Source organism: Cebus imitator, unplaced genomic scaffold, assembly GCF_001604975.1.
Source record: "Cebus imitator isolate Cc_AM_T3 unplaced genomic scaffold, Cebus_imitator-1.0 Scaffold39, whole genome shotgun sequence".
Taxonomy (NCBI): domain Eukaryota; kingdom Metazoa; phylum Chordata; class Mammalia; order Primates; family Cebidae; genus Cebus; species Cebus imitator.
The window spans coordinates 158,402-173,164 of record NW_016107354.1 but is presented as its reverse complement, the minus strand read 5'-3'; the positions used below and the strand labels follow the sequence as shown (position 1 = coordinate 173,164).

At 57.2% G+C, this 14,763-nt stretch overlaps 2 protein-coding genes across 8 annotated transcripts in view; both read right to left on the bottom strand.

The window, feature by feature from the left end:
• Positions 1–4,059, bottom strand: part of LAT (linker for activation of T cells) — a 7,101-nt gene extending 3,042 nt beyond the window's left edge. Inside the window, exons 1-8 of one of the 2 annotated variants that reach the window (XM_017525716.2) lie at positions 3,064–4,059; positions 2,855–2,882; positions 2,718–2,752; positions 2,361–2,442; positions 2,159–2,223; positions 2,036–2,065; positions 1,886–1,949; positions 1,687–1,781 (exon numbers count right to left, since the gene is read on the bottom strand). In XM_017525716.2, coding sequence (XP_017381205.1) covers positions 1,687–1,781; positions 1,886–1,949; positions 2,036–2,065; positions 2,159–2,223; positions 2,361–2,442; positions 2,718–2,752; positions 2,855–2,882; positions 3,064–3,163 — 499 coding nt within the window. In that variant the 5' untranslated portion in view covers positions 3,164–4,059. The remainder of the gene's footprint in view (positions 1–1,686; positions 1,782–1,885; positions 1,950–2,035; positions 2,066–2,158; positions 2,224–2,360; positions 2,443–2,717; positions 2,753–2,854; positions 2,883–3,063) is intronic. The other variant, XM_017525718.2, reaches the window with a different exon arrangement.
• A 9-nt stretch (positions 4,060–4,068) lies between these two features.
• Positions 4,069–14,763, bottom strand: SPNS1 (sphingolipid transporter 1 (putative)). Of its 6 annotated transcripts, XM_017525713.1 has the most exons (13): positions 14,266–14,763; positions 13,974–14,178; positions 13,804–13,869; positions 11,039–11,175; positions 9,461–9,612; positions 9,283–9,349; positions 7,159–7,304; positions 6,706–6,861; positions 6,244–6,433; positions 5,864–5,929; positions 5,496–5,594; positions 4,655–4,826; positions 4,069–4,411 (listed from the first exon to the last, which is right to left on the bottom strand). In XM_017525713.1, the coding sequence occupies exons 2-13, from the start codon at positions 13,993–13,995 to the stop codon at positions 4,317–4,319; spliced, it is 1,368 nt and encodes a 455-aa protein (XP_017381202.1). In that variant the 5' UTR covers positions 13,996–14,178; positions 14,266–14,763; the 3' UTR covers positions 4,069–4,316. The 6 variants fall into 6 exon arrangements, with proteins under 6 accessions (XP_017381202.1, XP_017381198.1, XP_017381199.1 ...); XM_017525709.1 differs by having other exon boundaries at positions 13,974–14,763; XM_017525710.2 differs by lacking the exon at positions 4,655–4,826 and having other exon boundaries at positions 13,974–14,182.

Below are 14,763 nucleotides of genomic sequence, written 5' to 3'. Positions count from 1 at the left end.
TTAGTAGAGACGGGGTTTCACCATGTTGACCAGGATGGTCTCGATCTCTTGACCTCGTGATCCACCCGCCTCGGCCTCCCAAAGTGCTGGGATTACAGGCGTGAGCCACCGCGCCAGGCCCTCTCTCTCTCTTTCCTTTGACGGAGTCTTGCTCTGTCGCCAGGCTGCAGTGCAACAGCGTGATCTCCCCTAACCACAACTTCCGCCTCCTGGGTTCAAGTGATTCTCCTGCCTCAGCCTCCAGAGTAGCTGGGATTACACATGCACGCCACCACGCCTGGCTAGTTTTTTGTATTTTTAGTAGAGACTGGGTTTCACCACATTCGCCAAACTGGTCTCAAACTCCTGATATTGTGACCCGCCTGCCTCAGCCTCCCAAAGGCTGAGGGGATTACAGGCGTAAGCCACCGCGCCCAGCCTCTTTCTTTAGTTTTTTTTTTTTAAAAAACAAGGTCTCATTCTGTCACCCAGGCTGGAGTGCAGTGGCACGATCTCGGCTCACTGCAACTTCTGCCTTCTGGGCTCAGGTGATCCGCACACCTCAGCCTCCTGAGCAGCTGGGACTACAGGCACGTGCCACCATGCTTGGCTAATTTTTTTTATTTTTTGTGGAGATAAGGTTTCGCCATATTGCTCAGGCTAGTCTTGAATTACTGGACTCAAGCAATCCTCCCGCCTTGGCCTCCCAAAGTGCTGGGATTACAGGAGTGAGCCACCACACCCAGCCAGCTATTTTATCAGAACAGTCTGCCTCCTTAAATGTTACATTCATAGCATTAGCCCAGTAGAGGCACCGAAGTAAACGCCGAAGGAAGGAAGAAAGGAATGACTGACTGAATGAATGAATGAAGTACTTGGACAGTCTGGAGCTCAGGAGAGAGCAAACTAGGAATCTGGATGGCAAACAAGGCCAGAGTATAGAAGTGATAGCCCAGGACAAGTATACACAGAGAGAGCAAAGGCAACAGAAAACTAAAGAATGATGGACATTGAGGAAAGCCCAGAGGATGTGACCAGGCAGGATGAGACCAGAAGGAAGGGAGAAAAGCAGCTCAAAGGAAACAGGGCAGTGCAGGGAGCAGAAAAACACACACACACACACACACACACACACACACACACACCCCCCAGCTTCTAATTAATATCCTTAGAGATGTATAAGATGGTATTGCCTCCATGAAACAAGAACAGGAGGCTATAAAAAAAGAACAGTCAGAAAACAACAAAGAGTTTCTGGATAGGATAAAAAATGAAATTGCAGTGGAAGGGTTGAAGAATAAAGTCAAGGAAATCTCCCAGATGATATAAGGAAAGAACAGAGAGGTGGGAAAGAGGAGAGAGAAAGTTAAGAAAATCAGAAGAACAGACCTGGACACGGTGGCTCATGCCTGTAATCCCAGCACTTTGGGAGGCTGAGATGGGAGGATCACTTGAGCCCAGGAGTTCAAGGCCAGCCTGGGCAACACACTGAGACCCTGTCTCTACAAAAAATTGTTTAAAATAAGCTAGGTGTGGTAGTATGCGCCTGTGGTCTCAGCTACTGGGGAGGCTGAGGCTGACCGAGTAGTCTAGTTGGGAGAATCACTGGAGCCCAGAAGTTCGAGGCTACAGCAAACTACAATGGCACCACTGCACTCCAGCCTGTCCCTAAAATAATTAAAAAATAAAAACAAATGCCTGACTCACTGGAGAAGGCGCTGTCTCGAAGGCCAGGGGTGCTGAGCGCAGGAGCTGGTGGGGCGGCAGTGCTAGTGGCCGGGGCGCTGTCGGGAAGCACCACCCTGAAAGGAAGTGAAACGGGCTGGTGAGCAAGGGGGACGCCCAGCCTGAGCCCCCACCTCCCACCTCCCACCTCCCACCTCCCACCTCCCACCTGGCCACTCACAGGTAGCCCGGGTTGTGATAGTCATCCTCGTCCTCATCCTCATCCGCGTCCTCACAGGCTGGTTCTGGGGTAACAACACAGGGGTCAGCCTAGCCCAGGACGGGCCCCAGCCTCCCCACCCAACCCGGGCACCTCGGATCCCAGACGCACCCTCGTTCTCGTAGCTCGGCACACTGTTGGCTTCAGAGACAGGACGAGAGGGAGACTGAGTCAGCTCAGGCCAGGCAGATCTTCTTCCTGGCCCCGGCCTCCTCAGCCCTTCCCCACACTTACCACCATCTGAGTCCCGCCGGGAAGATGGCGTCCGGTGGGAGCCTCCGGGGGGCTGTGGGGATCTTCTAGGGGTCAAAGGTCAGGGGTCATGGCTGAGGTGGGGCTCAGGGGGCAATGGCAGTTGCAAAAGGGAAAGGGCTACCAATCCAAGAAAGTGAGGGGGTGGAGGGGGGTTTGGAGGGGTAGGGGAGCAGCTACTCACGGGATGGGAAGCAGGTCTGGCTGGCTCAGGGGTGGGTAGGAGGTGACAGGCGGATAGGCGGGCGGCCTGGGGGCGAGCGTGTCTGAGGACACAGAACAAGTTGAAAGAAGGACTCCAGACATCGTCAAGGCCTCAAAGAACAGACTAAGCTCCTGAAACTCCCGCACCTTGGACAGGCCTGGGGGTATCACCTCCCTCTCCCAGCTCAGGTCAAGGCCATGTGGGCAGCCCCAGGGTGGCAGGGGGAGGCTGAAGGAAGGCTCGCACGCACTCCAACGCCAGGGGACCCTCTCCCCGGCACCGGAGGCAGGGGACCCCCTCCCCGACACCGGAGGTGGGGACCCTCCGTGTACTTACAAGGCCGTTTGATCTGGATGCCCCTTGGATACAAACTGGTAAAAAAGACACAGCTTGGGGATGGGGCTGGGAGAGGCCCCAGTCCTGCCCCACCGTGGGGTGTGGAGGGAGACCCAGGGCAGCCGGGGCAGACTCACCTATCTGAGGAGGTGCTGTCATAGGAGCCTGGGAAAGAGAGGGCTGTTAAGGCAGGAACACGGGGTGCTGAGGGCAGAAGGTGCGGGGGGTCCAGGGGCTCTCAGAGACACTGGGATCAGGACGGAGGCAGGGACAGAGCCAGGACAGACACAGGGGCTGGGGGTGGGTAAGGATCCCATCACTGTTCCCACTCACCATTCCCACTCACCTGGCAGCCTGTGGCAGTGCACACACAGCACCATCAACACGGCCAGGATGGGCAGCAGCAGGAGGCCCAGCACGCAGGGGACCAGGATGGTCTCCTCCATCTGCAGGGGAGCTCGGAGCAGGCCGGCTTACCCCCCAGGCCCCTCAAGGGCAGAGCCACTGCCAGGCGAGGACGAGGTGAGGACCAGGTGAGGACTGGGTGAAGATCGGACCCAGCAGGGGGCAGGTAGGCAGCAGGCGGCGTGGGAGCCCAGGAGGAGGCGGCGTGGGAGCCCAGGAGGAGGCAGCGGTTCCCTCCCCGGGGCTCCCTGGATGGGTCCCCTCTTTTTCTGGGCCGAGTGGGCGTCCAGCTGGCTATGGGAAGTCTCTGCTCCCAGGGTGGTCAGACCAGGGCCCCGACTGAAGTTGGGGGACCCAGCCACCCATGTCCCGGCCCTACCTGCCCCTCCTCGGCGCCCGCCTCTCCCTGTGCCTGCCCGCCCGCCCGCCTGCGGCAGGAAGCTGTGGTGAGCACCGGGCGAGGGCAGGAAATCATCGAGCTCTCAGCCGGCTGTACCCGCCCCCTTCCCACTCCACCCCGCCAGTGGGGAGGGGGCAGGAGGAGGCCCGGGAGCCACCCCAGGCTCTCACCAGGGGTCTTTGGGCCCCCAGGAATGGGATAGCCACCTGCCGCCTGGCAGCTACGGCCTCCACATCCAGGGCTTGGGGAGGCAGCAAATGGGGAGGCCCTGACAGCAGGAATTCTGGGGTGCAGAAGGCAGTGCCCACCCCCACCTCAGCCAGGCCTGCGAGGCAAGGGGCAGGCTCCAGAGAAGCAGGGGCGTGACTCACGGTCACACCGAGCCAGCTCACTCGGAGGAGAGCAGTCCCCGCTCTCAGTCACCCAGCCCAGAAGGGCAGAGACTCACTCAGAGCCCCAAGGGGTGACCCACAGACTTCGGGAGCCCTGGGGTGAAGGCGGGACACAAGATCAGAGGCCACCCAGAGAAAGACTAGAGCAGGCACCTGGGGTCTGGCTACAAATTTTATTCCATAACAAATAGCACCGAGCCCCTGGGGCTGCCCCTGTGGAGGGGGATCCCCTGCTGGACCCCCACCTCCTCCTCTGAGCTGCCCATGTAGTGTCTGGGAACTGGGACACGGCCGAGGGTCCCTCTGGAAGCTGCGCCAGGCCAAGGGGTTAGGCCCAGGCCCCTTGTGGGGTGGGCCCAGGGCCAGCTGCAGCAGATGTGCAGGCAGGCAAGCGGCGGCCTCTCAGATGAGCACGCTGGCCACGGGCACCCGGGTGGAGCGGCCCCGCTGGGGCACCACGATCCGGTCATCTGTGGGCCCTGCCTCACGCAGCAGGCCTGCAGGGGGAGGGTCAGAGCCAGGGTGAGCCGGATAGACAGACAAAGCCAGAGAAGGGCAAACAGGCAGCGGGAAATGGATGGGGCAGTCACAGAGCCGCCCAAGGGGTAGACGCAGACTGGGGGCCACACGAGGGGAGAGCTGTGGACTGAGCCACCAGGTGCACAGAAGTGGGCAGACAGATGGACGGACAGACAGACAGGCAGATCAAGAAGCTGGGCAGGGCACAGCCCCTAACTGACCCTGCACGTACAGCTGCGCCCGCCGGCGGTCACCCTCAATGAAGATGGCAGTGCCCAGGAAGGCCGCGCCGCCCAGCGCCCCGACAAATGCACAGAGCATGAGTGAGAACTGCAGAGCCCGGAACTCGGACAAGAAGGAGGGGGGCCAGCTCCGGCGCAGGCGGTCAGAGATCTGCGGGGAGAGGAGACAGGAGAGCCAGGGAAGTCAGAGAGCCTTGCAGAAGAGCCGGGAGGGCACCTCCTGAGCTCCAGGGAGAAAGACAAGCGGAGCCCGGCAAAGGAAAGGAGGTTTCAGCCAGGCGCGGTGGCTCGTGTCTACCATCCCAGCTCCTCGGGAGGCTGAGGTGGGAGGATCGCTTGAGCCCAGGAGGTTGAGGCTGCAGTGAGCCATGCTCCTGCTACCACACCGAAGCCTGGGCAACAGACTGAGATCCCGTCTCAGGAGGGGGAGGGGGGAGGGGGGAAGGAAGGAGGAAGAGGAGAAGGGGAGGGGGAGGGGGAAAGGGGAGAGGGAGAGAGGGAGGGGGGTTTAGACCACCAGGGTGAGGTCCCTGGTAGCAGAGTGAGATCCTGTCTCAGGAAGAAAAGGAAAAGGGAAAGGAAAGGAAAAGAGGGGTTTGGACCACCAATTTGAGGTCCCTGGCCTTCCTGGCAGAAATCATCAAAGACATAATCTTTCCCGCCCAGGGGCAGCGGAAGGTGAGAAGTGCCCAGCACACAGGATGTAAACATTCCACTACGGCCAGGCCTTCTGGTCCAGCCCAGGCTCAGGCCACTGGCCAAGGCTGGAAATGTAAGTTCTCCCACTCCCTGTCCCATGCCAGCCAAGGACCATGCTCACCAGGCCGATGAGGTAGGGGCTCCCAGCGTCGCCCAGCAGGTGGGACAGCACGATCTGGAAGGCCTCGGCGGTGGAGCGTCGGGTGGGGATCACCACGTACTGTGGAGGAGTTGGTGGAGCTCAGTGGGTGCTCTGAGCTCCAGGGAGCAGGAGGCAGGGGGCCAGGAGAACGCCAAGGGTCCTCCAAGGCCGGGGTCAGAGGTGTGCCTAGGGTCGAGGTCACAGGGCGGGCCAGGGGTTCGCTACAGATATTATTTATTGCAGAAGGTAAGCTGGGGCTGGGCTTGGAGGGGGCAAGGTAACACTCCTGTCCCCAACATTCCTCTCGTCAGCCTCTAGGCTGACCCTGGAGGTACCCAGCAACTCACCAGCAGAATGTCAGCCACGATGGCCCAGTTCATGGACAGGAGGGTCTCTCCAATGAAGATGAAAATCTGGGGAATGAGAGAGGGGTGGCAGGTTCGTGACAGTAAGGGCAAACACATGGAGGGTTGACCATGTCCCCAGCTCATCCATTAACTCATTTCATCCTTACCACAACCCGGTAAGACAGGTGCTACTAATATTCCCATTTCACACATGATGACACTGAGCACAGAGAGGTTAAGCCACTTGCCCAGCGTCACACAGCTGAGAAGAACCAGAGCTGTGATTCAAAACCAGGCATTCCACCTCGAGTGGCCACCATGCTGACTGTTCCTCCACCCTGGACCCACACCACCCCCCATCACACCTGTTGGCTACTCACATAGGTGGCCACAATGCTACCACGGGCACAGGCAAGGGACAGGAAGAGGAAGGGTGCGGAGCCCAAGAGGCCAGCAGCACACACCAGGGGGTCAGCCCGGGGATTGGAGCGGCGGAGCCGGCGGCTGATCTCCACGCCCAGGCCCACACCCAGGACTCCAGTCAGGCAGGTGATGAAGCCGAAGATGAGACTGAGGGTGAGGAAGGGGGAGAGGGGTCTGTCCATCCCAGCCACCCTCACAACCAAGGTCCCCCCAGACACACCACCCCATGATTCACGCAGCCCCGAGCGGCAGACATCATCCCATCACTTATTTCCCAGCCCAGCAAACGGAGATCCCAGGAGAGTAGGCCGCCTGTGAAGTCAGGAGTCAAACTCCCTGCCTGGGTCTGAGCCACGGAGGCTCTTCACTCCAGCCCTGCCACCCACAGGCCGCCCCCCAGCCTAGCCCCATCTAGGCACCTGTCAGAGGAAGAGCAGGAGTCTCCGGGAAGGCAAGGTGGAGTCTCCCCGAGGACCACTCGGGAACGCAGCAGGAATGCCGGAGCCCACAGAGCCAGGGAGCCCGTGACAAAGGCCACAGCAGTGAAGCCCAGGGAAGACAGGATGAAACTAGGACTGCAGGGAGTTGGGAGGGAAAGAGTCACACCCCACGGAGGCGTCAAAGTAGGAGGGGTCCTCTCTTCTCCCTTCCTGGTTTATTTTAGTAAGGTCACAACACCAGGTGCAGAGGCAGTTCCGGCTCCCAGGATCTGGGCCTGTAATTCAAGCAGCTGCCACAAGGGGGCAGTAGCGACTGAATTCCCGGCCTGGGGGTGTGGCCAGGAACAGGAACATCCCCCACTTAAACCTCAAACCAGAGGTCAGGGCCTCCCTGGGGCCTCAGATGGTGGTCTAGGGTGGGAATAAACTCACTTTCTTGCCAGAGCCCTCAGATCTGCCCACCAGGAGGTGGGGTTCAGGGGTGGCGAATCTGAGTGGCGCTCCACGGCTCCCCTTGGTGGCTCACGCACTACCAGGAACAGCAGCAGAACGGCCACCACTCCTAGACCCGGTGTCACCTGGGGAGAGAGGGGACTTCAGGACAGGCACAGGCAGAGACACACTCAAGCCCTGGGCTGGGGGAGAGTGTGGGGTACAAATAACTCCAGCCTGAGACCTAAAATACCCAGTTAAGTGCCTGTTCCAAGAAGCCAAACCTGCAATTTGGAGGAAGGGGGTTGCCACTAGGGAACACCCCATTTTTGCAAGCCTAGCTTTGCTTCCTCTTTGGTAATTTTCTTTTGGGAAACCAGTACCCCTACTTCTCTCAATCCATTTGGTTTAAATAGGATCCCAGACTTGGCTGACAAGAGGACTCTTAACCGCCCCAGCCTCGGTGACGGATTCCACAGTGGCCACGTGACACAAGTTCATCTAGTCAGACACCATCCTGGAAACATGGCCCCAGGGTCCAAGGTACCAATGTTGCTAAATGGGAAGGTAATCATCTGGAGCTCTCATGTGCTTCAGAATGATGTCAATGTGGAGGAAAGTAAAGCTCAGAAGAGAAGCGCAGTGTGGAAGCCCTGGATCCAACTTTACCTGACTGAAGCTCACCCTGGGACTTTCAGGAAGAAAGCCAAGACAGCCCTTTTAGGGGGCTTACAGTTTTACAATGGGCTTCCGTCACCTGCTCAGAAGAGTTCTGTCTAGCACATGGATTCCAGGTGAGGGCAGCCAGCTTCCTGCAGGCTCAGCAGAGGGAACGCTGCCTCAAAAAAGGGGTTGTTGGCTGGGCGCAGTGGCTCACGCCTGTTATCCCAGCACTTTGGGAGGCCGAGGCGGACGGATCACAAGGTCAAGAGATCGAGACCATCCTGGCCAGCATGGTGAAACCCCGTCTCTACTAAAAAATAGAAAAATTAGCTGGGCATGGTGGTGCGCACCTGTAGTCCCAGCTATCGGGAGGCTGAGGCAGGAGTATTGCTTGAATCCACAAGGCGGAGATTGCAGTTAGCCGAGACTGTGCCACTGCACTCCAGCCTGGTGCCTGGTGACAAAGCAAGATTCTGTCTCAAAAAAAAAAGGGAGGGGTGTTTGGAGCCAGGTGCACAGCTCACACCTGTAAGCCCAGCACTTTAGGAGGCCAAGGCAAAAGGATTGCTTGAGGTCAGGAGTTCAAGACCAGCCTGGGCAACATACAAAGACCCTGTCTTTTTTAAGACGTTGTTTCCCTCTTGTTGCCCAGGCTGGAGTGCAGTGGTGCTATCTCAGCTCACTGCAACCTCCGCCTCCCGGGTTCAAGCGATTCTCCTGCCTCAGCCTCCCAAGTCGCTGAGATTACAGGCATGAGCCACCACGCCCAGCTAATTTTGTATTTTTAGTAGAGACAGGGTTTCACCATGTTGGTCAGGCTGGTCTCGAACTCCTGACCTCAAGTGATCTGCTTGCTTCAGCCTCCCAAAGTGCTGGGATTACAGGCATGAGCCACCATGCCTGACAAAAAAATTGTTTTTGAGACAGAGTCTCCCTCTGTCACTCAGGCTGGAGTGCCATGGTGCGATCTCAGCTGGCTGCAACCTCTGCCTCCCGGGTTCAAGCGATTCTCCTGCCTCAGCCCCCCACATAGCTGGGATTACAGACACGCACCACCCACGCCCAGCTAATTTTTGTATTTTTAGTAGAGATGAGGTTTCACCATGTTGGCCAGGCTGGTCTTGAACTCCTGACCTCAATTGATCCACCCGCCTCAGCCTCCCAAAGTGCTGGGATTACAGGTGTGAGCCACCACAGCGAACCTACCAAAAAACATTTTTTTAATTAGCCAGGCATGGTGGCAGGCACCTACAGTCGCAGCTACTTGGGTGGCTGAGGTGGGAGGATCACTGAGCCCAGGAGTTCGAGATTGCAGTGAGCTATGACTGCACCACTGCACTGCAGCCTGGGTGAGATCCTGTCTCCTAAAAGAAAAATGGGCAGTGGGAAGGTGTATGAAGATAGGAAACAGGGATCAGTGAGAATGTCGCTGACCCACCCCCAGGCCAAGACCAGACTCACCCTCAGGGCCCAGTGCCAGTCCCCAGCCACATCCTTCACTTTGGAGCCCGCAATATAGCCCAGACCACTGCGGGAGGGAGAGAGGGGAAAAAGAGGGGACAGCCAGTCAGTCAGGTCCCCCAGGCCAGGCCCTCCTGTCTCCCCCAGGCCCCAGGCCCCAGGCCCCAGGCCCGCTCACCTTCCCACCGGAATGGCAAAATAGAAGACGCTGAGCATCCGGCTCCGCTGGTCGGCCACGAAGAGGTCGGCGATGAGGGTGGGCGCGATGGTGGAGTAACTGGCCTCCCCGACCCCCACCAGGCCCCGGGTCAGGAGGAGCAGCCAGAAACGCTGGGGAGAGAGACCGGGGAGAGGTGGCACCCCAGCCTGCAGCCAGCCTCCGGGACACCGCACCAGCCGGCTCCCAGGAGGCAGCAGGGACGGCGGGAGACGCCTGGGTTTGAGAATCAGACAGACCTGAGCTTGCATCCTGGCTCCACCACTGACTAGCTGCGACTTGGGGAAAATAACTTAACCTCTCTGAGCCTCAGTTTCCTCATCTGCAAAAGGAGGATAACAACGACTTTTCACAGAGCTATTGTGAGGACTGGATAATAAAAGGTTTAAATAAGACAACCCCTGCTTGCCTGGTATGGGAAATTTTTTAATTTTTTTTTTTTAAATCAGTAATGACCTTAGGCTTAGTAGTGGCTCACACCTGTAATCCCAGCACTTTAGGAGGCCGAGGCGGGCAGATCACAAGGTCAGGAGATCGAGACCATCCTGGCCAACATGGTGAAGCCCCGCCTCTACTAAAAGCTCAAAAATTAGCTGGGCGTGGTGGCATGTGCCTGTAATGCCAGCTACTTGGGAGGCTGAGGCAGGAGAATCGCTTGAACCCGGGGGGCGGAGGTTGCATGCTGTCAGCCAAGATTGCGCCACTGCACTCCAGCCTGGTGACAGAGCGAGACTCCGTCTCAAATAATAATAATAATAACAGTGACCTTAGATGGGAGTTTATGTGTCTACCAAAGACGCCTGAAGCTGAGGACGGGTACTATCACACAAGGAAAGTACACAGGTCTTGGGGCTGAGGACAGAGTTCTGGGGCAGTGTGACAACAAACAGAGGAGGCTTCAGAGGAGCAAAGAAGCCACAGCCAGGGAGGCAGGAGGAGAACCAGAAGAGGATGGCATCACGAGGGCAGGAGAGAGTTTCAAGAAGGAAGAGTGGGTCAACAGCACCAGAGGCTCCCAGGAGACCTAGTGCAAACAGGACTTGGAAGTAGGAGCTGTGTTTAGCAACCAGGCCACTGCTGACTTTGGCAAGAGCAGGGTCCATGGAGCGGTGGGGCAGAAGTCAGCAGCAGCACTCGAGGGGTACGTGGGAGTGAGGAAGTGCAGACAGAGTGACAGCATCTCCCCAGCCGCTCTTTCACCCACACTGGTGCCACACTCTTGGGGCCTTTCAGGAAGTCTGATCAGGAAGCAGAGGAGGGAGAGAGGACAGGCCAGGTAGGGTTTGGAGTGTTTAGGCATGGAGTAGAAGGAGCCAGTGGCCAGGGGAAGAGGGGATAATGGACAGAGAACTCTGTGGAAGAAAAGGGGAGAGGATGGGGTGGGCCAAGTTAACTCAGGCCAGGAGGGGTATAAAATGGCACGGACCAGGGAAACTGCAGGAGTCCCTGGGGTCCAGTCTGCCATGGCTCCAAGAAACACCAGCAGAGACTGACAGGGAGTGGATGTGGGCAGAAGCAGGAGCCAGCTCGGGGCCTCACCTCTCTGGGGATGAAGGATGACCCCAGTGTCACCAGGGACCAGAAGGCAATGCCCCCGCACATGAGATACTTCCGATTGTACCTGTCACCCAGGTAGCCAAACACAGGTGCCAACACCATGTAACTGGAGATGAACACTAGGGGGAAGCAGAGAGTCACAGCCCAGCCGGGGTCCCCCACCTCCCACTCCCACCCCAGCTGGAGCCACCAAAGCACAAGAGATGCCCACCTTCTCCTCACGGAATTCACAACACCCCCGCATCCCAGCCTGAAGCCCATCAGAGCTTCCTGCCAGGCGATGGTCCAGCCCCATCTTGAAAACCTTTCCACATTTCCCATTGTACAGTGGAGGGTCCTACTGCTTGTCAAGTCCTCCCACCTAGCCAAGACAAGCTCCAAACTCCATACATACCATGGCTCACAATGCCCCCATCCGATCTAGCCCCTGCCTACCTCTCCAAACTCACGGCCAGCCTTTTTCCCTTCCTCTCTCTGCATCCCAGTGGCCCAACTGTCAAGGTCAATACCGTTAGGGGTTTGGGCACCTGCTGTTTCCTCTATCTGGGACAGTCTCTCCTCTCCCCTGAAACTTCACAGAGCATAGTTCCTTCAGGTTCCAGCTCAGATACTTGCCCAGGGTCAAGCCCGCCCAGGCGAGCACACATCCAGTCCCTGACTCTCACATTTCCTGTCTTCTCTTACATAACATGTATCCCTATGGGAAAATGGTCCCATTTTAGTTTAGGTTTTACTGACTGTTGCTCCCACATGCACAGCAGAGTATCAGCTCCCAAGGCAAGATCCTTGCCTGTATTGGCTATGACTGTGTTTCTTTCACTCACTTAACGCACAGCCTAGTGCAAAATAGGTGCTCATTAAGCATGTGCTGAATAATAAAGTGAATAAATGCGGCTGCCTAGAAAGAGCTGCTGCTCCAGGCCAGGCACAGTGGCTCACACCTGTAATTCCAGCACTTTGGGAGGCTGAGGCAGGAGGATCACCTGAGGTCAGGAGTTCGAGACCAGCCTGACCAAAATGGCAAAACCCCATCTCTACTAAAAATACAAAAATTAGCCAGGCGTGATGTGGGTGCCTGTAATCGCAGCTACTCAGGAGGCTAAGGCAGGAGAATCACTTGAACTCAGAAGGCAGAGGTTGCAGTGAGCTTAGATTGTGCCATTGCACTCCAGCCTGTCAACAGAGCGAGACTCCGTCTGAAAAAAAGAAAGAGCTGCTGCTGTAACTCAACAACTCATCAGAGGTTTGCAGACCTTGCCCTATGATCCCATTCTCACTGCTCCAGACTTTACCTCAAATACCTCCAGTTCCTCATTGGTCTGGATTAAAGAAAAGAGCACTGCAAGACCTGGTTTCAAATTCCTGTTCCGCCTCAAACTGGTCGTGTGACCCTGGGCAAGTCTTAACTCTTCTCCAAGCCTCAGTTTCTTTATCAGCTGTAGATACCACTGCCTACTTCCTCTATAAAATAGGAACAATAACACCTATTTTTTGACTGATGGAAGGATTAGGAGACAATGGGCATAAATGGTCTTAGCAAAGTCCTACAGGTAATCATCACTTCCTCCAGGCCAGGCACACAGTGAGTACTCAGAAATGGTTGAGAAATTAATGAAGAAGGGAAGGAAGAAGAAGAGGGCTTGGCTCTAGCTTTGCCTCCCCCACAAGCCCCAAAGCTGTGAACAAGTAAAATGTACCTCTCCCCATTCCAGACACCCTCTCCTGCCATTATTCTTATTCTTATTCTTTTTTTTTTTTTTTTTTTTTGAGACGGAGTTTCGCTCTTGTTACCCAGGCTGGAGTGCAATGGCGCGATCTCGGCTCACCGCAACCTCCGCCTCCTGGGTTCAGGCAATTCTCCTGCCTCAGCCTCCTGAGTAGCTGGGATTACAGGCATGTGCCACCATGCCCAGCTAATTTTTTGTAGTTTTAGTAGAGATGGGGTTTCACCATGTTGACCAGGATGGTCTCGATCTCTTGACCTCATGACCCACCCGCCTCGGCCTCCCAAAGTGCTGGGATTACAGGCTTGAGCCACTGCGCCTGGCCTCTTATTCTTATTTTGAGATGGAGTCTCACTCTGTCACCCAGGCTGGAGTGGAGTGGTGCGATCTCAGCTCACTGTAACCTCTGCCTACCAGGTTCAAGTAATTCTCAGCCTCCCAAGTAGCTGGGATTAGAAGCGCCCACCACCACGCCTAGCTAATTTTTGTATTTTTAGTAGAGATGGGGTTTTGCCATGTTGACCAGGCTGGTCTTGAACTCCTAACCTAAGGTGATCCACCCACCTCCCAAAATGCTGTATTGCAGGCATAAGCCACGGCGCCTGGCCCTCCTGCGGTTATTTAATGGGTGTCTACCATGTGCCAAACATTGCACTAGGCCCTTCACAGACAATCTTTCAGTTAATCTTCACATCAGTCCTAAGAGACGATTCGTGTTATTACTCGTTCCATCTTATAGACAAGGAAAATGAGGCTTAGAGAGGTTGAGTGCCTTGCCTACCACCACACAATAAGTGGAAGAGCTGAGATTTAAACCCAGGTCCATCTCCACCATTATACTAAACTGACTCCCTCTTTAAATGTGGTGTCCCGTCTGACCGCTGAGCGACATCAGGGCCATCACCTTCCCTAACTGGCCACAAAAACTTCATTAATGAGCCCCCAGGCAGGCCAGCACTTGGCCCCAGTCGGGACAGAACAGGAAGAAGAGCCGCTATGGGACCAGGAGGGGTCCCCACTCACCGGTCTGGATGAGCCCAGAGCTACTGTCCCCGATGTCGAAGAACTGCTCGATGTCAGGAAGGACACCTGAGAAAAGGAGAAAATTCAGCATGGGCCGGCAAAGTAGCGCCACCCTCGGGACCCTGGCTCCCCTCTCCTGGACTAGCTTCCTCCCAGAAGTCAGTCCCTACCAGCCACGGTGAAGCGGTCCATGTAGTTCAGGAGGTTGATGTAACACAGCACCCCCACTATAAGAGCCGAATGGCCCGGAGACAGGCCGGTGATGCGCTGCAGCCCCTCCCGGTCCAGGACCTCGGGCTCCTCGGACTTGGAGTTCCCCGTGGACCCTGGCAACCCCGGGGTGCCAGGCACCGGCCCGTCGTCCGGGTCATCCGCCTGGCTGAGGAAGGGCGCGGTGTCGGACCCGGCCATGGTCCCGGGGGGCCGCGCCCGCCCGCGCTCCGGTCCCACCGACGATCCCACCTGCGAGGGGAGGAGGCTGGAGAAAGGAGGATGGACGGAACCCAGGCAAGGGAAGTGCGCCCGGAGACGGGTAGCTTGCCCTGAAGCACAGAGCACGACTGGGAAGGGAGCGGGGGACCCTGTCACGCCTCCCCGTTTCAGTAGACACACAGCGCGGAGGGAACCTGCAGAATACACGTGATGTCGGGGACAGGACGGGCTGAAGAGGGCACGATCCCACGTTGAGGCCACCCGTCACCCAGGATAGGAGGCCGCTGCACTCGCTGTCGCTCAGCCCTGGCCCTGCACCAGGGCAGCCGCCATGTTGCTTAAAGCCGGTCATGTGACGCTGGAGCCGGGGTGGAGGGGGTCCCCGCGGGGAAGCCCTCGGCACGTGACCGGCCGCCCGACTACGGAAGCCTCTTAGGCGTTCCGCCGGGCCTCCCGCGTCACGTGACTGCCGGCTGGTTGCCACGGTAACCAGGAACCTTCCCAGACCCTGCGGTCCCAGGAGCGTCA

Excerpts from the sequence above, each read along its gene's own strand:
- SPNS1 (XM_017525708.2), bottom strand. The coding sequence starts at position 14,214 with ATGGCCGGGTCCGACACCGCGCCCTTCCTCAGCCAGGCGGATGACCCG. Across the intron at positions 11,176-13,803 it reads CTCTGGGCTCATCCAGACCG|TGTTCATCTCCAGTTACATG; the intron begins GTGAGTGGGGAC and ends GCTTCCCCCTAG. Across the intron at positions 6,862-7,158 it reads CTGAGGGCTCTGGCAAGAAA|TCCTAGTTTCATCCTGTCTT; the intron begins GTGAGTTTATTC and ends AACTCCCTGCAG.